The 22,389-nt window shown below is 38.9% G+C and overlaps 1 protein-coding gene across 1 annotated transcript; it reads right to left on the bottom strand.

Moving 5' to 3' along the window:
- Nucleotides 1-7,668: 7,668 nt before the first annotated feature.
- On the bottom strand, nucleotides 7,669-10,852 carry LOC148016519 (uncharacterized). Its single transcript, XM_087664685.1, has 2 exons — nucleotides 8,921-10,852; nucleotides 7,669-8,831 (listed from the first exon to the last, which is right to left on the bottom strand). The coding sequence occupies exons 1-2, from the start codon at nucleotides 9,006-9,008 to the stop codon at nucleotides 8,578-8,580; spliced, it is 342 nt and encodes a 113-aa protein (XP_087520811.1). The 5' UTR covers nucleotides 9,009-10,852; the 3' UTR covers nucleotides 7,669-8,577.
- Between the last annotated feature and the right edge of the window lie 11,537 nt (nucleotides 10,853-22,389).

The following is a 22,389-nucleotide window of genomic DNA, read 5'->3' as shown; positions in this document are numbered from 1 at the left end:
ATATTTCTCTATGACACAATCTTGAGGGTATTTCTTTCACTCATATGGTTGTCGTGGATTGTATAAGAATGGTGCATAGCCTCTAGACACTGATCATGGTTGGCATATAAGGGCTGCAAATAATTCTTGGGGGGAGCTCTATGTTGCATGTCCTAATGTAAAAGTGGCGATTGGTGATATACAAGAAGACCAATACTTCTTTGTGCAAGATAGTTCCTCATGTGCTATGATTTTGGGATAGCCCTATAGTGCAAGAGTACGTATGGAAACAAAGGTGCTTGATGATGGTTCTGCTTATGCAAAAATCAAAAGCAAGGATGGGAGGAAAGCAGTCCGATTTCTTATCATTTGTGTTAATCATCCTAGGAATCTAGATACTCTTTAAGAGACTCCTTTGCCTCCATATGCAAGGGAATTCAAAGAATAACGTCAACTATGGAGGAGCATGTCAAATAAGTTAGTATTGACACATTTTTATAAGGAGTGGCTACCACATCACCATCCCACATGTAGTGTTCACATAAAGCAATTATCAATGCTACTATCAATATAAAAAATGCTTCATCAATAAATCAATAAATCATGATTCCCCATATAAATAAGAGTGTCAAGTCCTAAAAGTAAACTTCAATTGAATTGTCCAATGGTAGGATATCATATAAACAACAACATATTTGCACCAGTAGATTGAAGAATAATTTTTTCGTTAAACTTTCTTAATAAAATACACTCAAAGAGCTAGTTATAACCAAGAATATCTAGCAAAATACACCATAATAGGAGCAAGAGAATCTATTACCTACATTCTTACAACAATATCCAATTAGTACTAGTATCACGGTTTGTAGGCAGCAAAGAACACTTTAGACGAGAAGAAGAAGAAAGAGCAATTTGGGAGAGTTCTGACTAGGTGTCTTGAGGTCTTACCCCCCTTTTGCAGCCAACAGAACCATCAAGTTTGTTGTTTGAGTAGCAAAGAAGAATCTAGTGTTTGGTGTGTGTTTTTTGTCTACCAAGGAGCTCTAGGAGATCTAATGCTTGGAGATTGCTTCCTAGTAATCCCAGATAAGGATATCTAGCTTATTTCATTTTTGTGGAGTTAAAGCTCAAGATGAGGATCGAAGGGGTGATAGCATAGCATGGCAATTGATCAAAAGCAACTCTCTCTCTCTCTCTCTCTCTCTCTCTCTCTCTCTCTCTCTCTCTCTCTCTCTCTCTCTCTCTCTCTCTCTCTCTCTCTCTCTCTCTCTCTCTCTCTCTCTCTCTCTCTCTCTCTCTCTCTCTCTCTCTCTCTCTCTCTCTCTCTCTCTCTCTCTCTCTCTCTCTCTCTGGATTAAATGGTTGTGGACACAAATGTTGGTTGTTGGGGATCAAATGACAGTCAAGGTATAAAGAAAATCTCAATGGGTCTAAGGAAAGACCTTGCATACAGTGTACTTTTCTTGGTTTGGTTCACTCTTTTTTTGGGTAGCCTCAAGGACTTATACTATAAATGGGCCAAGGTTGGCTAGGTTCTTCGTTTCCACTAAGAACAAAGGCCTTGACATGTAGCACTTGAGATATGTATCTTGTAGCCTTGATCAAGTTAAGTTGGCTGTCATCGAGTATCTGCATGGGCATGGGGTGTTAAACCCTCATTGGATGTGCTATAGTTGGTGATGAGACCCATGCTCTTCATCATGCAAAAGGTCCCTCTAGTTACTCTTTATTTGGTTGCATTTAGGATAACGGGGATTGTGGGCACTCAACCTACCCCCTAGCAACACAATAATGGTTTCAAGCATATGTCATTCAATGTGAGGAGGTATGGTCATGGGTGAGGCAAGAGCGTCATGATTTTTGGCTTAGAATCCCCAATGAGAGGTGTATATTAGACCTACATCTATGAGGTTTACAAATCCACTTACCTCAATTCATTTTCAAGTCCTCATCGTGTGTCAATGTTTTGAATTTATGGCTAAATACCTCTAATCAGCATTCGCCTAGGACATGAAAGGTATGATGGCCAAAGTTCTTGTATGCAAAGCATGGCACATGTTGTTGAGACTTTGAGCTTCCCAAGATAACTCTAATGAGTTCGTCGCATCAAGTTGAAATGACCACCTAACATGTGACTATATCCATGATCTTGTAGCGCTTCGACATGATGGTGCATAGCCCATCTATAACAAATCTAGTCAATTAAGGCTTCTACTCCTAGTTTGGAAGCAAAGATCATACTTAGGTCTGAATTACCAAGGTCAATGAGGCAACAATCCAAACCAATGGGAGATAAGGTTGTGGCCTAACGCAAATAAGACTAACCTTAGAAGCTAAATGCATGGCTCACATTGACTTGTCATGCACCATATATTTTCATCCTAATTATTATTTTTAGTGAGTACTATTTCCCTTTATAAAGGTGGGCATGACATATTATAAATGTTTGCTAATTGTAAAATTTTGACCATAATTATAAATTTTTAACCTCATTATAAATTTTTGCTAATCACAAAAGGAAAGTGTGACCAACCTGACCATAATTATTGCCGTTATCATATTTCTAAAAACAATCATCATTACAACCAATCCATCTGGCAAGCTAGTGTGGCTTTGTGAGCACCAAGTGTCAAAGGTGATGTAGATGGCCAAGACAGACACGTTGACAAGGGATGCACATGGGATAATGTCATGGTGATTAGTCGCGTTGTTGCTGCATGGATGGCCATGTTCACCGTGTGAGCATGACACTCGACATCATTCCTATTATGGATAAAGGCACCTCTGCCTAGCCGACCGTGTATTACTACACTAACAGTAACCACACCTGCACACTGCAGGCGACGGGTGCCTGTCATTATCACTTTATTATTTATTCTTTTAGTGACAGATGAATAAAGGAAAGGCTGGTCACACATTGTGATTGTTGGAGTTCCCACATTCTGAGTCTCTCTCTCTCTCTCGCTCTTGCTCTCCCACCATAGCTCTCCCATGCAAGCTTTGATCCTTCTCACCTTTCAACTAGTATTAGAGCATGGTTGCCTGAGCACTCGAGTGTGGTTCATGACTCCATCAGTATCCCATTGAATTCCTACACCATTGGTGCATTCTCCCAACAAACCATGTCCGACTCCTTCGAGCTCCAATCACTCCCCGGCTTCCCATGGCCCATTTGGGGGCACCCTCAGGGCATTCCTTCAAAGCTATTGAAGCATTCTTTTGAGTGTTTATTTCAATTTGTAGAGTACAACACAAAGGGGCAGTGCATTCTCCCGGCAACCATGTCTGACTCCTTCGAGCTCCAATCACTCCCTGGCTTTCTGCGGCCCATTTGGGCACCCTCAGGGCATTCCTTCAAAGGTATTGAAGCATTCTTTTGAGTATTTATTTCAGTTTGCAGGGTACAACACAAAGGGGCAGCCAACCATTGGAGCTCTCCCAGTTTATATATTGGCTCTTGCGTAATTAGGCTTGACAAGGCTTTGTGTAGGCCTTCTTTAGGCCCTACTTGAGCCCCCCTTCCACCCCATTAATGCCACATGGACCAACAACATACCCAGCAACATCATCCCTATTTACGCCAGCTTGAAGACCTGCAAAAAATTGTTATTTACTTTAGCCCTCCCTTGGCACTCATTGGTAGCTTGAAAACACTTCATTTGGCACTTGGGACTATTTTCCACAGTCCCACAGGTAGCCACAAATAGTGACACATCATCACTTTATGTTTATGCTTGGATAGCATTGGCTATTTGATGCCTGAATTCCTATGGTTGATGCCGGATATTTAAGGAATGTATGCCTACTGATTTGCCATCATTTTGGGCTGACCTTGAGCTAAAAAATACTCAATTTTATGTAGTGAATGTATGCTAGAAACTTCAAGGCTGAAATGGTTTTGTCAGAGGTTTCTTATACCTATTGCAATCGGTATGTCGTAGAAGCTTTACATGATGTATTGATGCTTTGGGGTCGACATAGAGCTTGACATTGCTCCCAGATGTATTGATGAGCTTGAGCTCTGCATTGGTTAGCATTTTGGATCTCTATTTGGATGTACTTTGGCATGTATTGGTATATGCTTGACTGCCTTTGACATGCTTGATGCTTATGTCACCTACACATGCTAGTTACATTGTTTGGACTTAAATGCTACTAGAGTTTCGTTTGGGCTTGACTTTGGATACTCTGAAGCTTATTTTTTGGTCTTGCTTTGGCTCGTTACAAATTGATTGGGATTTTCTTCATGACATTGGATGCTATCATTGGATCCTTGACCGCTCATATGCTTCGGATGTCTTCTTGATGTATGACCTTGGATACTCTGTCACCGGTGCCCTTGCATGCCTTGTTTGAGCTTGGATGCTTGACTATTATGGCTTTTGTGCCAGTGGGAGAGTTTATGTACATTGTCATTTGATAGACATTGAGCACGCGGATTATGTACTTAAGCTTTTGGATACTTGAGATTGGGATCTCCTTGTGGTTGATGATGTATGGTTGATATGCCTTGGTCCATGTAGATGTACTTGGGCTGATTCAGCTTTGTATTCACTGAGTAGATACTGACTTGTGTCAGGTGTTGGCAGTGGTATGTACATTTTTCCTTATTGATTGGGGGTATACTGACTTTACTAACAGGCTTTGTCTAACATGCTTGGGTATTGGCTCATGTCAGTTTGACTGTTACATGCTTGTTGATGCCTGCTTGATCTTGGTTTTGCATTGACAGTTAGTGATTTACTTGGAATATTGTTTTTTGCCTATTGTCATCTTTCATTGTACACTGCTGCAAATTATTACGACAAGCATATATATTCTGATTGTGATGTATTTTTCCTACTAAATCATCCTAGTTTGATGTACTTTGGATGGTACTTGGTGGGCAACATCATTAAATACTCGTTTCTTGCCATTTTGCCTTGGTTTTTGTGATTTTTTGGTCATTTTTTGCCATTTATAGCAAGCAATTTTAAAATTTCTGCATTGTTTTAGCTTGCAGTATGGCATCTTCTTCCACTAACAGTGCTATCTTCAACATCATTAAGCTTGATGGTAAGAATTATACCTATTGGAAGAGCCAAGTTTGGCAAGTATTGGTGCAGAAATCACAAATAAAGCCACTAAGGTTGAGTGAAGAGCAGCCTGAAACTATGACTAATGACGAATGGATGGAGCTTGATGAGTTATGCAAGTCCACCCTTATCTTGTCTCTCACTAAACATGTGCATTACAATGTGGTTGAGGAAGCACAGAGTGCTTGGCAACTTTGGGATAAATGAAGAACCTCTATGACAAGCAAAGTCCTGCAAGTCAAATGTATTGGCTGAAACAGCTTATGGATCTCCGCATGAAAGAGAATGTGACCATGTCAGCTCATCTGAGCCAGTTTCATGCTAAGAACTTGGTTTCATAGGGGGCATTGATTTCAAAGAGGATGTCACTCGGTTGTTCTTGCTTGGAACTCTTAATGAGACTTGGGATATATTCCGCACTGCCTTATGTGCTTCTACCACTACTCTGAAGCTATCTAATGTTGAGAGCTCTCTTCTGGAAGGAACAAATAAACTATAAGAATTTGAATGCCTCTCCTGTGTCTCATGCTTTGACAATTAGAGGCTAACATGATGGAAATGCAAAGAATGACCATGGTAATGGCTGTGGACGGGATTCACAGAAGTCTCGGTCCAAGTTGTGTGGCAAGTCGTGCAGTAAGTCTCATGGGAGAAATGCAAATCTAACTTGTTGTCATTGTGGGAAGAAAGGCCACAGTGTTATAAATTGCACAATGGAAGGTGCAAAGACAAGGGGAAAAAAGAAAGTGCAAGAAAATTCTTCTAATCACAACATAGTACATGCTAAGCGTCATGATTGGAGTAGACAACACCCTTGTTGCGGTTGGTTCGTTCTTCTATCCCTTTCACCTTTCTCTGTGCACTATAACTCCACTCTTTTGCCTCCTCTTTCTTTGTCTTGTCCTGCTCTTTTATCTTTATATAGACCAACAGCTCACCCCAAAAAGCACAAAAAGAAAAAGGCTACAAATCCAAATGTTATCATAGAGTTTCTTAACCCCCTTACTTCGATTTTAAGGCTCCTATTTCTATTATCTCTCTATGGTTACAAAACTAACCATTTGAACTTTTTTTCGTGATTTTTTTAAATAGAAAACATTTATATCTTAGCTTCTTGCATTCTTACCTAAAAAAATTTTAAAAACTTATAACACCAAACCGCAATCCAAAACACACTCACAACAAATTGATTTCCTCTTGATCAACTCTTTCTAAAGTAATCCATGGAGCATTTCAAAGTGCAAGCTCTCCTATTCCATCAGTTGTCATAAAGAGTGTACATCTAGTCACCTAATTCTATTAGTCTAGTTAATGGAACCAAAATGTTGTCACTTTTACAAGCTTCAAATGCCAAACTTGACAAAAACACTTATTGATTCAAGCACTTTAAGAAATATGGCTATGCCTATTTCTCACATAATCATTACACGCTCTCAAAAATGACATAGAGAGCTCACCAATTTACATCTTCATTGTAGTCTATCCACAAAGATTTGTTGATGGCTCCATGACTCAAGTGGTGCATCTCAAGCAAGCTCCAACTCCATAGCCTCAATCAATGCACATGCTCCGCAAAGAAAAAGAAGAAGAAAAAAAAAAGCAAGAGTTTCACCCTCTTTCTCACACTTTTCCTCTCTCCCTCCCCCTCTCTCTCTCTCTCATAAGCAATATGGAAGCACGAAGCAAGAAGAAAGCTCCACAAGATTGCACACCACAAGAATGAGCTTATCCATTCACTTTCTAACTTTTATACATAGGGCTTCAAGTTTGGGCTTCCACTCAAGTTGTGCACATGTCCCTCCTTTTTGGTTATTGGCTAATCTTTTCGCTTAATACATACATGTTTAGATTACAGCGACCACTTCGAAAGTGAATAGAAGTTAGTACATGTGCTCTTGCTGAGTTGCCAATCTTTCAATCTAGCAAAAAATATTACAACTTGTAAGGTCGTTGCGCCTAGCTCTCAAAATAATATTATGAATAATTACATGGCCATGGTATTTATACAAAAGAATATCACACAAGTGAATTTGAGAGGATCAATTTCTAAAATATATGCAACATCTTACTTTCTAGACTTGCGCTTTTATTACATCTTCACCTTTGTTCACCTTTGTCGTTGATTGCTTAGTGCCATTCACCGGTTCTATTTTGAGGGTAAATGTTGAATATGGTTAGTCTGCCTAAAAGAATAATATGGAAGTAGGTTTTTTTGGGGGTTCAAAGAAAGAATAAGCATACTCATGATTCCATATTGGCATATTTTAAGAAGTGTATCACTCATAGAGATTTGGGTTGGAAATCAAATGGTGTTTAGGTCAATCCCTTGGGGAACTCCATGCATGCACAATGCACCTCACCTCTATCCTCGATCATGTATATCTTTGCCTTATAGTGCTTTGTTGCCATTAATAGCTACAAACAATGCACCTTATGCCTACCCTTGAGCTCATGCCATGAATCTACTATAATCCGGAATAGATATACCCAATGAATAAAGGTATTCACCACATTTGAACATGACACCGAGTATTGCATACATAATGGACATTACAAAATTATGCAATAAGTTGAGAACAGTAATCAAAATCAAAGACTACATCCATTAATACTCAGAATCCATAAGAGTTCATTGTTACATAGAACAAATTACTCATTGATTATTCCTCATGAGAATGAATACAAAGTACAGGTAATTGCGGTTAAAGCCACTCTGCTCAATCTGCAGAATCCAAAATACACGAAGAGGTGGCTATTAGATTATGATCATGGCCCATGACTCTATGGACTTGTGTCCATTCAACATTTGGCCCATCCAACACTTCCAATGTCCAACACCCACAACACATGCAGTGGACTCAAACCCATTATTACTTTTAGTCTTCATCTGACACTTCCAATGTGCAACACCCACAACACATGGCATGCACAGGGGACTCAAACCCATTATTACTCTTAGTCTTCAGTGTCACCTTGATCATCCAAGGATGGCTCATTTGAAGTAGCCACCAAGGGGGCTTGTGCAAGAACCATCAGTGCTGCACCCTAGCACAGGAATTGGAGCCACGTGAGTGAAGGAGGCCAATTCCTCACTGAAGAGGACCATCAAGCTGATGATGTAGAACGTTGTGAAAGATGAGCTCAGAAGCAAGGCCTCAATCAGCCTTGCGACATTTTTAACCTCGCGTTGTAGATTATTGCACTCCACATAGGTCATGGCCAGATGTTGCTCCAGATGCTCACTACGCTGCATCTACTGAGTAAAGTTGTCCTCTATGCTATGTATCTACATCATCCATTTAGAAGACAAAGCCTCTCCTACAGTGACCTTCCTTGTAATTGGACCAGTTGAGAGCACTTCCTGATGTCAGAACTCTACTCATGATCAGCACCCAATTCTCCTCTTTTAGCTCCTTCATAGAAGACTGTCGGTGATGACCGCCTGATCTATCCATGTGAGCTTACCTGCCTTTACCTGATGACTTGCCACAGTGAGAAGCCATACCCTTAAGAACCTGGGAAGTCAAAACCGGGTCAGAAGAACGTGCAAAAGAAAGAGGGATAAGAGATTTGTGCATATGGTTGCAAGCTTTTTGCAGTTCTCTAGCGAGATGTGCTTGAACAAGCAAGCAACTTTAGCATCCACATTCGCCAGAAATTGCCCAGCATCCACCTCCAAGACATGGATCCACTCCTGTAAGTCGACATTCTGGCCTTCCAAGACTTTGCAATGCTCCAGCAGCAGCTCCACCATCTGAGGATTGTCTGAACTTCCGCCTACAAGGAAATCGAAGATATCCAAAAAAGTTCGTAGGCAGAGGATGATCATCCTTTGTCACGAAGTGCAACAGGTGTCTTACCCTTACCTCTGAATCCACAAAAAGAGCTTTGGAAATTGGAGTAGAGGTCGTCGAATTGTGGGCTAGATCCAAAGATGAACGGAGGGGGACCCATCACCCATCAGCTGTTCAGAGCTGCGCTGTGGACCCAGTAGATGGAGAAACGACATGGGCCGAGGTAGGAGAAGCCGCAGTAGTAGCAGGAACATGCAAAGTTGACAGACCATTGGGCAGAATCGATTGATTTGGAACTACGCATCCGCATCTAGGTCGTCAGCATCATTAGAGGGAATGGGAAGCAACTCGGCACATGGATCCTACAATCTAGTGCAGAAACACCATACAACACCCTCCCAATCTTCCCCAATTGAGCCTAGAAAGACTCATGCAACTCCTCCAAAGCTGTGGGAAAAATAGGTGAGACATTCTCCTCATCTTCAAGTCCAGCAAGTTGGGACTGCAACACAATGGCTTCCATTGTAGCACAATTCAACCGGTCCCGAATTGACTCTACAAAATCCAACTGTGCCACCTAGCTGGCCTTTGCTCCCAAATTTTGGTAGTCTCATGGCAAACTTGCTCACGCAAGGCAGTGTTGTCCTACACACAGCCATCACTTCCTAATGCAGGGCACCCTGCTCCTTTTGCACATTCCCATGCCACTCCAAACCTGCAGTTAAGTATGCCGACAACGTTGGGTGTACTCAATGTTAAATCCCTCAAGGAATGTGACATATGGATCTGTGGAGGGAGTTAGGTAAATTGGCATCTGAGCTGCACTAGCAATCGGTCTGGACATAATGCCAATAGTAGCAGGAGTGATCGTGTAGGAGGTGGACTCCTCCCTAGAGCATTTGAGGCCTTGACAATAACTTCTTAACGTTGCCAATCAAGTCTTGAGATCCAGTTTGCTCGTCTCTGATCTAGACACTGTAGGAGCACTCAATGGGCAAGGTTGATCCAAAACTTGTGTTTCTTGCCCAGCTATCTGCCACTCCTCAACTGTCCTCAACCTTGTCAGGAACACCAATATTCAGTTGCATCACCTCAACAGCATCAACAGTAATTGGAGTAGGACTTTCCTAGGATTGGGACTGCTTTGTAACAACATCAGCTAGATTTGCTACATCCCCTAAGCCATCTACCCTAGATGACCTTGGAACCTCTTATAGCTCCCTAAATCATGTTGGAGCCTCTCGCTTTAGCAGGGCAGTACCTAATCTGCACTATGGCTCTTTAGCGTAGGAGGAAACATGAATGTAAGATGCTAGCCAATGTGCGCTGTGGCTCTTCAGCATAGGAGGAGGAAATAGAAATGTAAGATGCTAGCCACACATGGTCTTCACAGTGGTGCTATGTGTAGCCACTCACCGGGATTCGTGAATCCTCTCTATCAATACTGCAGTCCAATTTGGCTAAGGAATATCCACAGAAAGAACTTGGAGGCGACCCGATTGGACACATTGAAAGACTTGGCTTACAAGTACATGGCCTCCATGAAAACCTTGAGCGCATCATGCTTTGCCTTATGCTCTCCCTGTATATTATTGAGGTGATACTCACCTGCCGCCTTAGGCCCAAAGATGCTCTCCATTTGATTAATGGACAAGTGGGATGTGGCCTGTGCTGGCTAGTGGTAGGTAGAAGCAGGCATCCTTGAATAAGTTGCACTATAAACTCCTAGCACACGCAGCTGAGGTACACAACAAACCCTTGGTGCAGTTGGGTGGCAAAGGCCTGGGCTTCAGGCTGAATGGGGATTGTCTCCCATGGCAACAAGATAAAAGGCTCCAATGGCAAAGCCTTCGCCCAATCTTTGGCAGCTTCCAACCGTTCAGGGAGCACGGGCACCACCCATTTGAAGAGTACCTGGTTTGTCGCCATAATCACAGAGAAAGAAGAAGCGATGCGATGGTAGCAAGACAATGATGTGGACGAAAGACGACGAAGGGAGGATATCATAGCACAACTGAGTGAAAATGAGTATGATAAAGAAAGAAAGTTACTTTTGTATGGCGTGGTTGCAATGGAAAAATTCCAACACTGTATGCTCAACTAGGAACCCCATGTTAAGTTACAACTTCGCCCCGCAGCTTGAAACATCATACGAGTGCCAAAGTGATCACCTAGGTACACAGAATGAGAGTAAGTGCATTTAAGAGGTGCCACAAGCCACTTGGACCTAGATACTAGCACCATAGGAACTTGGGAGTTAGGATACTTCACTGTGGAATGATGATGAGGAGAATCAAACAACTCATCCAAAATGGGAAATGAATGCACCAGCCAATCCACATGGTAGTGTCATAACTAGAAACTACTGTGTGTGGGAGAAAATTTCCATGAAGATATGTTAAGTAAAGAGCATTAGATCTAGAACTACACAACACCTAGAAAGGACCGGTCCACCAAAATTGTAGCTTGCCCACTCAAGTATTAAACACAAGAATTAGTTGACCCCACTTAAAGAGTGCTTCTTGGAAAGCTAGTCCATCTAATACTTCTGCCACAACTAGAGTTTGGACAAAAGATGCATACTCTCTAAATCCAATCTTTATCTAGTTGTGCGAGCACTTCCAACTTGAAAGGTAAGGAATCCCCTGAAAGGAGTCTATTTGAGACTACTATCCGCATATCGAGAACCCGAAATTCCAATGAGTCATCACTTCTAGCCCAAAAGCCAACTTATAAGAAGAGAGGCAGGCCAGTAGGCACTTTGAAGGAAGTTTGGTGAGCCCATAAAGCAGCTGGAAGCTTAGTGTTCCAAACTTCATGAGAATTTTACAGAGTTTTATTGGTGGACTCCGCTTCATAGCCTAAAAAGAAGATTTCTGGTGGATGATCGAAAAGAAGACTATTAGGTGCTTGGTTACCTTATTGACAAAGTGACTACCCTGATCACTCTGACCACTTCCATTGGACAACCATAACAATAAGAATATCTTTGAACAGACAAGAGGCTATAGAATTTGTAGAATTGTCCTTCAATACCCATGCTTCCACCCATTAAGGACAATGGTTTATAGCGGTCAAGAGATACCTATTTTGAGTTTGGGATACTGCCGACTTGATCAACCTAACAAAGTCCACATGCCCCATTTCTGGAATGGTTGCAACAAAAAATCTGGTGAAGCAGTAGGCTATCCGAAGCTAGAGCTTCCCCAACCACTAGTAAAAATCTCACTTGCTACGTGCTTCTACACATCGCGATGCATAGTAGGCCACCACAATCTAGGTTGTTGAATCTTTCAAATTGTCACTTCAACTAAGAAATGACCACCTGACTCAGAGACCCTGATGGGCCTCATCCGTTATTGCTTCCTATTCCATAGGTAGCATCACCCTTTGGAGAACTCCAGACAATTTTTGGTGATATAGTTGAGCCAAAATAGCCTTGAATCACTTGCTTTGAAGCACCAAGCAGTTCCATTAGTCCATAGAGAGATGATCCATAACTTCTCATGTAGTGAGAAAGGTTAGCATTTCCTCATACCACGTCCAAGGAGGGTCTTGCATAACAACATTGAAATCTCCCAGCAACAATTGCCATCATGAAGAGCTTAGCATTGGGGAAATCGCCATCCATGCTACTTGAAAGTTCTTCAAATTCCAGCTAAGAAAGAAAATTTTCCACCACATGCTGCCAATGTACAATGTGAAACTCAAACTCTTATAGCGAAATAATGCATTGAGAAGATGGCCTATGACATTTTGCTACTTCAATAAGTACACTAAGGCCAAATAATCCACATGAAAAATGAAAGGGTGGCCCAATAAGTAATGTTGAAACTTCTTCACACAATAGATCATACCAAGGCATTCCTTTTCAATTTTTGAGCAATTCTTCTCCACTGCATGCCTCTCTTGATAGGAACACTCTCTTCATTGGATTTAAGCTCAAAGTAACTTCTCTTTACTTGTTAAATGGAGTTGCAAGTGATAGAGATATAGAAACAGTATGCCAAAAATGTTGAAGTCATCCAAAAAGACACGCATGAATTATATTGAGTATACACCAAATATTTCTTAAAGTCAAGTTGAAAGGAGGCTAAAACATTCTTTAAGCCAACCACATGATAGTACATACAAAAACTCTCCAATCAGTTATAAATTCTATATTTGCATTATCCTTCAACTTTGAAACCATCCAAGAATGTGTACATTTCATGTCTAGCCACTTTATCCAAGATATGATCCAAGTATGGTAGAGAAAAAGCATGCCTTTGATGTGCCTTAAGTGAATGTGGGGGGATTGAGAGAACGGCTAGGGGTTTAGACATAGAGCTAGTCGATCAAGGCCAATGGGCATATCTAGCTTGAGGACCCCTAAATGCGATGCCATGATTGTGCATGCATATTTATTTCTTTTTTTCTTTCTTTTTTTGAATGTGTATATATGCATATGACATGCAATGAGGCTTTCACTAAAATGAGTAGAAAGTTTTAAAGATTTAGAGATTGAATATGATAATTATCCTGGATCTTCACATTATCAATGCATTGCCTATTCTACTAGCCATGTGAAGCTCTTCCTCACTCGCTAAGTAAACCACTTTTATAAGAAAGGTGATTTAGATTTAGCCAAGTGGGCCAAGTCATATAGGTCTTCTTTCATTGGGTCTAAGAAGCTAGGCTTGAAAGATGTGATCAAGTGGTCATACAAAAACTTTGCTACCTAGGATCCTAAGTCTACATCACAAGGGAAAGTCTATATGATTTCCACAAGGATTGACTTGAATTTAGGGTTCCTAAAATAGTACTAAGGTCACTAATAGTTTGTTTGCCCAATCATGGATGATCACTTGCACAATTCATCCCAAACCAAAGCAAACTTGTATCGTACTTGGCTCGAAGAGAGTGAGAAACAAGGGGGAGCTTACATGTCAGCCCCTTTGCCCATAAGGGAAAGTCTCACGCTAGCCACCTAAAATGACACAAGGTTGGTTCTAAAATTGATCACCTAGACAGTTGTGTGTCATCTCTTCCTAATATGTTGACCTAACATTTGTGAGAAATCTCTCGGCTTATCAAGTCCACCCTACCATAGGAGGAGACATACCCTCCTACTTCCCATTTAAAACTGAGGTTTATAATTACCTAATTATCTAACACGGTTAATGTAACATACAAAAAAGCTTCCTTAATTAATATTATTAGCAAATTAATTTATTTATGCCACTTGAGAAATATTATTTTATTTACATCAATATACCTATCCAAAATTAGGGCCTAGCCCAAAGGTTTTACCAATAATTCCCACCCTTAGCTAGCATTAGGTTCTTCCAAGAAGCCATCGTAGGCTCGCAAGAGTTAGACTAGTCTTTGATGCTCAAGGGATTTACAGCTAGATCCCCCCTTTCACCTTTTATAGCCATTGTAGGCTCACAAGGGTTAGACTAGTCTTTGATGCTCAAGGGATTTATAGCTAGAGCCCCCCTTTCACCCTTGCCATCTCCTAGTTAACTACACTCCCTACAGAGTGACCTCTCTCTCATGAAGTAAGTCCTAGCATCTGAAGCAACAAATACAGCCCCTTGGTGAAGGATTCTTGCAATCACCCTTGGGGGTGGCATAATGCATCTCTACATTTATATTTATTTTTAGATAAAAGCCCTAAATTAGTACAATCCAAGCACAAACAGTCTCACTAATGCATCATCCCAATGCATTGGATATTCTTTTGGATACAAATCAAAATAGTTGGGATTTACTCTAGACTGTGTCCTCCCAATATTAGGTTCCACTGAGTTATTGAATGTCTTGAGTATAAACATGTAACCACCAAGATCGACTCTATCATAGAGAAGTTGTTTCTTATGGATGCCCCTCTAAGATGTTGTAAAATATGGATCCACCCACCAAGTCATGATGCACCACAAGGTGTCTGAACGGGGGGTGGGAGGGATATTCCACATCTATCTACTTTAGTTTAACTCAATGGTGACCCTTCAATTGAATCATAACAAAAATAATAATAGACCTAGGTTTGGTTTGGAGCTCGTTTGGAGTGATGTTTCTCATGTGTGCAATATGTTGACCCCAACTCTCATACTTCTATGCTTTACGGCCATCATTGCTTGTGAACTCTAAAGGTTGTAACATGTCTTGCTTCTCTTGCAAAGTCTAGAAGTTGTAACAAAAATAATAATAGAATGAAGCTAGGTTTGGTTTGAAGTGATGTTTCTCATGTGTGCAATCTCTTAACCAGCTCTCATACTTCTGCGCTTTACGTGCAAACTCTAGATGTTGTAACACATCATGCTCCTCTAGCATGTCCCACTCCTCACACCTTGATAGACTTGAAATTAGGAACCTATCGATCCTTTCTACTATATGCTCTCCGTGAGTAGGGAGATAGGTCTTCTTTGGGGTTACGAGAGGGGAAATGTAGGGTAGTGAAGTTTTCCATGGGAGAGCTAGAGGTTCTTTGCCTAGAGGTGAATAGGGGCTTATGAAAGAGGGTACACACAAGGTGTGGTGAGCTCGATGCTATCGCAAGAAAAGAATATGGTGGATTTGGTGAACTTTGAGCTTGTTGGGTTCTTTGTATTTCTTTTCTCCTATCTCTTTCATCTTCTCTTCCTCTTTATCCTCATATATCTCTATCTATCTTCCTTCAATGACTAAGGAATCTCTCTCTCAATTGGTGTGTGCGTGCATGCATGTGTGTGTGCATGTGTATGCTTGAATCCTTCCTCTCACTCCCTTTTACATAACTCCTACTCCCTCCCTTTTGCACAAGAGTTGTCATATCCCATTAAGCATGCATCCTTGATGCTTAGCAATTTGATTAGCATTTTGGCCATCATTTGATGGTCACAAAGCATAGATGATGCTAATGACAATGCTAAATTTATGTGGCACGGTAGTTTGATGGGTACATTAAAGATAGTGGGTATGGATTGGACTCCAAGATGATGTTGCTGATATGATGATGCCAATGAAGGTGATGATGGCACTTATTTGAATAAAGAGAAAAAGAGAAATACAAATGTTTTTAAAGTGTTTTTAAACCTTAACCTTTGCAGTGTCAAATTTTGGTCCCTTGTTTATATGTGGAAAGAAAACTCAATTTTTGGAATTGTATGCACATAGGGGAGACAACTCCTTATTAGACTATTATGAGACATATATATTATATCCATTGTCCCTTAAAGGAATTGAGATATCCTCATCTAGAGAGAAACTGGGGATATTTTTTACATGAAGCATCTTCATCAATCCAAGTGCAACCTCTTTGGGATAGTCTTTCCATTAGATGAGGTATTCTCTAAGAGTTCTACTTCTAAGAGCTCTTTATTATACATCAAGTATTCTATTAGGTTGAAGTTCAAGGACTCCTTGGCTTGGCATTACAACTTGTTGATCATCAAGATTATGCTTGAGATGAGGTACATAAGCTCTCAACAACTAACATGGAATACATTATGGATTTTTAAGTGCTTTAGGAGTTGCAATTTGTATTCATTAGGTCCTAGACCCTTGAGGATTCTATAGGGCCCACAATATCTTGGAGTCAACTTCTTAAATTATCCCAATGATAGGAAACTCTTCTTTGGAAAAACAGAGAGAAAAACCATGTTTCCTTTTAGGATTCGTTCTTGCCTTCCTAGATTGGCATAGGCCTTTTGTTGATCCTTAGTAGATGTTTGAATGTCTTGTCTGATCACTTTGACCTATTCATCCATTTCCTCTAGCATCTTCTTTGAGGCTTCTATCTTTAAGGTAGGACCCAAAAAAGTTAAATAGAATTGGACAGTATTTCCCGTACAATGCCCAAGAAGGGGTCATCTTGATGTTTTGATGATAGGACACATTGTAAGAGAATTCCACTAAAGGTAGGTATTGCATTCACCACTTAGGTTCTCTGCAACAATATACCCTAGGTATGTCTTCAATGACCTGATTAACTCACTCTGTTTGGCAATTAATTTTGGGACTATAAGCTCTATTGAAACTAATTTGGGTCCCAATGGCTTCAAATAGGCTTTTCCAAAAACATGAAGTAAAGAGAACATCGCAATCACTAGCAATTGATTTCAAAATCATATTCTCACAAAACTTCAATTACTTTAGGCATTCATGGGTATATACTTTGAAAGCTAAGTCCAAAGTGTTTTTGTACTTGTATGTATAGCTTTAGAACCTGTTAGGATCTAAAGGAGATACTCTCCATTTTGACCAAGATGTGGAGTATAAACTCAAAGAACTTATTGTATTTATAGATGAATATTAGATGAAAAACCAATGTATAGTGTCATCTAAATCACAACAAAATGGTGTATCTAAGAGAAACAACTAATCTCTCATGGACATGGCACAATGCATGATCAAAAGTCATGCTTTGCCACATAATTTTTGGCTTGAGACTATTATATGCACAACTTGTGTACAAAGATGTGCCCCACCAAAGCATTGAAATCTCTCACTCCATATGAGTCTTGGCATGGAAAAAAACTCATTGTTTCTCACTTAGATATGTTAGGTCACATACCTTATGCATTAGTACCAATACAACAACGCCAAAAAGTCAGATGGCAAGCTCTAAAATGTATATTTGGTGGTTACAGTACTAAAAGCAAAGCTTTACAAATTATATTATCCAAAAGTAAGTGTATTTTGGTTAGTCATGATATTGCCTTTGTGGAAGATGTTGTAAAGTCTTTACTTTCATGTACCAAGGAGACACATGTACACTCAATAGATATGTATGATAATTTATTACCTCTCTTTAGTGATGGACACTCAAATGTAGCACCAAATGAGGTAGTTTTTCTACCTATGCAGGTGTCTCATAAATCCATAGAATGGCTTATTTCTGATGCAAATGTGGATAATGCACTTGTAGGATGAGAGAGTAGGGATTGAGCAATTTTGGACTATGCCAAAATATCTAGTGCCAACATTGTAAGATAGTAAATTGGATGCATTTTTGTTTAATCGTAATTCCAGCTCTCATAATGCCTATATACATCAAGTTGCTATGTATTCTTCAATTCTGATGTGTGTGATAAGGGTAAGCCGATTTCTTTTAAAGATGTTAAAAACTCAGAAAATTGGATGGATGCTATGCAATCTAAGTATGATGCTATTGTAAAAAATGGCATTAGTTCTTTACATGGCTTGTTTGCTAGAAAAAAGGCCATTGGTACTATGTGGATTTACAAGTTGAAATGTAAACTAAATGGGAGCATTGATTGCTATAAAGCTAGACTTGTAGCAAAGGGTTATGCTCAATAGAGGAATATTGACTTTGATGAAACCTTTACTCGCACTTATCATATGACAACTCATAGAATTTGTGCATTATAGCTTATAATGGTTGCAATGTACATCACTTGGACATTAAAATTACATTTCTAAATGGTGACTTGCAACAAAAAGTATATATTTTTTAGCAACATGGCTTTGTTCCAAAAGGGAAAAGAAAATAAATGTCCATATTGATGAAGTCATCGTATGGTTTGAACCAAGCACGTCGAGCTTGGTATGAGAAATTATACATATGCTTGACTACATATGGTTTTAGAATAGTCCAACTAAGAGCATCTTATATGTGAAACATGAGGGTGATGTATCTCTAATCATTATGTCTATTTTCTTATATATCAAACATGAGTGTGATCTACCATCATGTTAATGATATGCTTCTCACTATTAGTATGAATGAGACAAATACTATTGATTTTAAGGTCAAATTGAATTCAACTTTGATACTTTAAATTTGAGCTTGTTGCATCATTATTTGGGCATTCAATTCAATAAATGTGATGGGGATATTCCTTTGTGCCAAATGAAGTATGTTTAGAAAAAATTGCAAAGATTTTATCTTGAAATTTGCAAGCCTATTGGTACTCCTATGGAGATAAGTTTCAAGTTTAGCCTTCATGATATAGAAGATTGTTTTGATATCTTTCTCTATCAATAGGATACTCGATGCTTGATTTATGTATCTATTATGAGCCTTGACATTTGATTTGCAATCTCATAGATAAGAAAATTTCTACATAGTCCAGGCACCAAGCATTAGCAAGGAGTAAGGCATTTATTTGCTATTTGAGTGGCACTTAATGTATTGGGTTGGTTTATCCCAAGATGGGATCATTATCACCAGATTTACATGAGTGTTTGGATTTTGACTAGGTTGTTGCTATGCCACATGTATTCACAACTAATTTTTTATTCATACTTGGCAACTTATGCATGGGATCATTATTACCGGATTAATTATCCCAAGATGGGATCATTATTGCTAGATTTACATGAGTGTTTGGATTTTGACTATTGCTATGACACATGTATCCACACAACTGATTTTTTATTCATACTTGGCAACTTATGCATACACTACCATCTTCACTAATAGTAGAAGGAAAAATTTTGCAAAAGATATTATCTTAGCCTAATCTTCTTCCTCTAGTGCTCTCTTTTGGTTAAGTAAGGTGAGGAGTAGTTGTAGGTAATTGCATGTAGTGATGAGAGTTAGGTCTAGGCAATCCAAAATGTCCATCATGTAGCACTTGAAAGAGGGAACCAAGTATCTCTCCTAGAACTTAAGGATGTCTTCTTCCCTATGGGCATTAATGTTAAAGATGAGGGAAAATTCGTACCTTTTGTGGTTCTCAGGGTCATCTAGCTTTCTTTATATATTATATCAAAACTCTTGTGTTCCCATAAGATTTGCAAGCACTTGTATTTTCGAGCATCTAGCTTGGATTGGCATGAAAAGCTTTCAAATTGAAATTTTCACATTAGAGTTTTAATATTATTTAGTTATTTTTGTGCAAATAATGGCTGAATTTTACATTAGCCCCTAAAATTTGAGTATATTATTCGATAACACATCACTGTTTTAAGAAACAACTAAATACTGCTTACATCTTGATCAAAAAGCTTTCTTTATGTATTATATCAAAACTCTTGTGTTCCCATAAGCTTTGCAAGCACTTGTATTTTCGAGCATCTAGCTTGAATTGGTATGAAAAGCTTGCAAATTGAAATTTTCACATTAGAGTTTTAATATTATTTAGTTATCCTACTAGATATTATCTAATAATTTAAATAAAATATAAAGTTAATCAAAATTATTAAATAGTTAAATTAGATCAAATAAGTAAATTTATCAAATTGTGTGTGAGTGAGTGAGTGAGTGAGTGAGTGTGTGTGTGTGTGTGTGTGTGTGTGTGTGTGTGTGTGTGTGTGTGTGTGTGTGTGTGTGTGTGTGTGTGTGTGTGTGTGTGTGTGTGTGTGTGTGTGTGTGTGTGTGTGTGTGTGTGTGTGTGTGTGTGTGTGTGTGTGTGTGTGTGTGTGTGTGTGTGTGTGTGTGTGTGTGTGTGTGTGTGTGTGTGTGTGTGTGTGTGTGTGTGTGTGTGTGTGTGTGAGATTAAAATATAAATTATTCATGTTTATATAAAAATATTTATAAATTTAAAATTTGATCATTCTATTATCTTAGAGAAATTTTGGCACTTTAGAATGATTGTAATGGTTATCAATTTATTTTGTTGTGTTAGAGACCTTCTAACACTAAAAAATAAGCTCATAGAAAATTTAGAGTTTTCTATTATTCTATTGTGTTTAGAGAGAATCTCACAATTTAGAATAAGAAAAACTAAAGAGAGAAAATAGGGGGTAACTACAATATAGAGCAAAGAGAGGAGAGAGAGTACATTAGAGTAGGGGAGAGAGAGAGAGAGAGAGAGAGAGAGAGAGAGAGAGCATATGGAGAGAGGAGAGGAGATGGGAGAGAGTATAGATAGTATAGAAGAGAGAGGACGAAAAAGTTATAATCACTACACTTTAAAATATACACTTGAATAAAACACAATTCGCACAATTGAAACTTGAGACTTGATATATCAAATTAGTGATATTTTGAACTTAGTAAAATAAGTGAAAGACATTTCTATGTACATCTATTTGCTTGAAAATATCAACATTCATAATCAAAAGTAGATAAGGTTGAAAGAAAATATTAAACACCATTGGAAAAGCTATTCCATTGATCAAATTATGGGTGGAGTCCATCAGTTTTTACCATCAGAATACCCACACTTGGCGCTATAGGTAGTAGATATATGAGTCTTTGTTGTCTTTCTACTCAAAGGATCTTTAGTTAAGCATTTTACAATGTATGATTTGAATATCTCAAAAAATCTTCATGAGTTGGGGGCTAGGAGGCATGCACTCCAACAAAAGAGTAATTACATAGGTGATACTATACATCTCTTATTGCTTACTATAAGACTTGGAGGATTGATAGAAATACATTTTGGAGCTACATTATGGTCTCTTATCATCCAATATCTTCTGGTAAATGGATTTAGATTAGGGGGCTCTAGAAAAGTATCAGTCATAGGATATGTAGTAGAGCATCCTCAATCCAATATTCCAATTAATACTTTTCCATGGGTCCCAAAATGCAATAAAACATTGTGTGCATTAGAGGTGCATTAAGATCACTATGCAAAAAATTGTTGGAATTCATAAGCTCAATAATGTGCAAGAGGTATTTAATAATCACCTATGTGCTAGCTTTGTACTTGTTCCCTTGTGTCACCATGAACTCTTTAGATATAAGCTCGGTTCATCTCCTTTTAGCATATTTAGCAATTGTTGAAAATGGATGTCATTCTAGTACTTGAAGATGAGCAATGGTCGCTCAACATTGCAAACCAGACATAGCAGGACAATAATGCCTAAGTGCTCAAATGGGATGCATATGGCTTCTTGTAGTGTCACCATTTTAATATTCATCCCACACTCAAGTATTTTTGAACATTTTCTTACATAAACTTCATTCGAAAAGGATCTATCATTGACCTTAATCTTGGAAACAAATGAAAATGTTCCCTCTCCTAGACCAAGGCAAAAAGAAATCGTGAAGGATTGTAGAATGTACATGGAAGGGGCATCATATGATTCTATATGGCCTTGGAGCTTTGTTGTGCTCTTTTGAATACCCACTTGCTGATGTATCATCAGTTACCTGGCTCCACTTGTGCACATTTGCATCACGAGCCATTTGATTGGGATTTTCCTTTGTACATCTATAGGAATTGGTTCACTAATTATATCCTCTCTTTAAATGTTGGATGTTGCAACAAGGGTTGGAGCAATGTCTTTGCTACGACTAAAACTTGACCCATGATGCACCTAATTTCACTATACCATGTCTTGGATATTTGAAACCCTATATATCTAGATGCTTGGATTGGAAAGCTCTTGAAAGTAGTTGAATGCATGTGCCAACAAATCGATAATAGATTGGTCATATGTGCCCTTGTTGACATTATCAAAGATTGCTCAAAGGATATGCTCATTACATTCATACAAATATTGACAAATAGCTTCACCAATGCTCTTTGAGATGGTAATGTTGCCACTTGCCATTTTGAGATAAATAAAATAAAACTTATGTGAATATGATTTTAAGAAATTATTTAAAAATGTATTTCATATTATATTTAAAAATGCAATGAATAATAAGCATTTTA

Source organism: Lygodium microphyllum, chromosome 23 (assembly GCF_053477565.2).
Source record: "Lygodium microphyllum isolate KBCC chromosome 23, Lygodium_microphyllum_v1.1.10, whole genome shotgun sequence".
NCBI classification, from domain to species: domain Eukaryota; kingdom Viridiplantae; phylum Streptophyta; class Polypodiopsida; order Schizaeales; family Lygodiaceae; genus Lygodium; species Lygodium microphyllum.
This window is presented reverse-complemented; position numbering and strand designations above follow the sequence as displayed.

What these genes read in the sequence shown, in the direction of transcription:
- LOC148016519 (XM_087664685.1), bottom strand. Translation starts at nt 9,008, where the DNA reads ATGGGTCCCCCTCCGTTCATCTTTGGATCTAGCCCACAATTCGACGAC. An exon ending in CTCTTTTTGTGGATTCAGAG is followed by an intron (nt 8,832 to 8,920) that starts GTAAGGGTAAGA and finishes ATTTCCTTGTAG; the next exon opens with GCGGAAGTTCAGACAATCCT.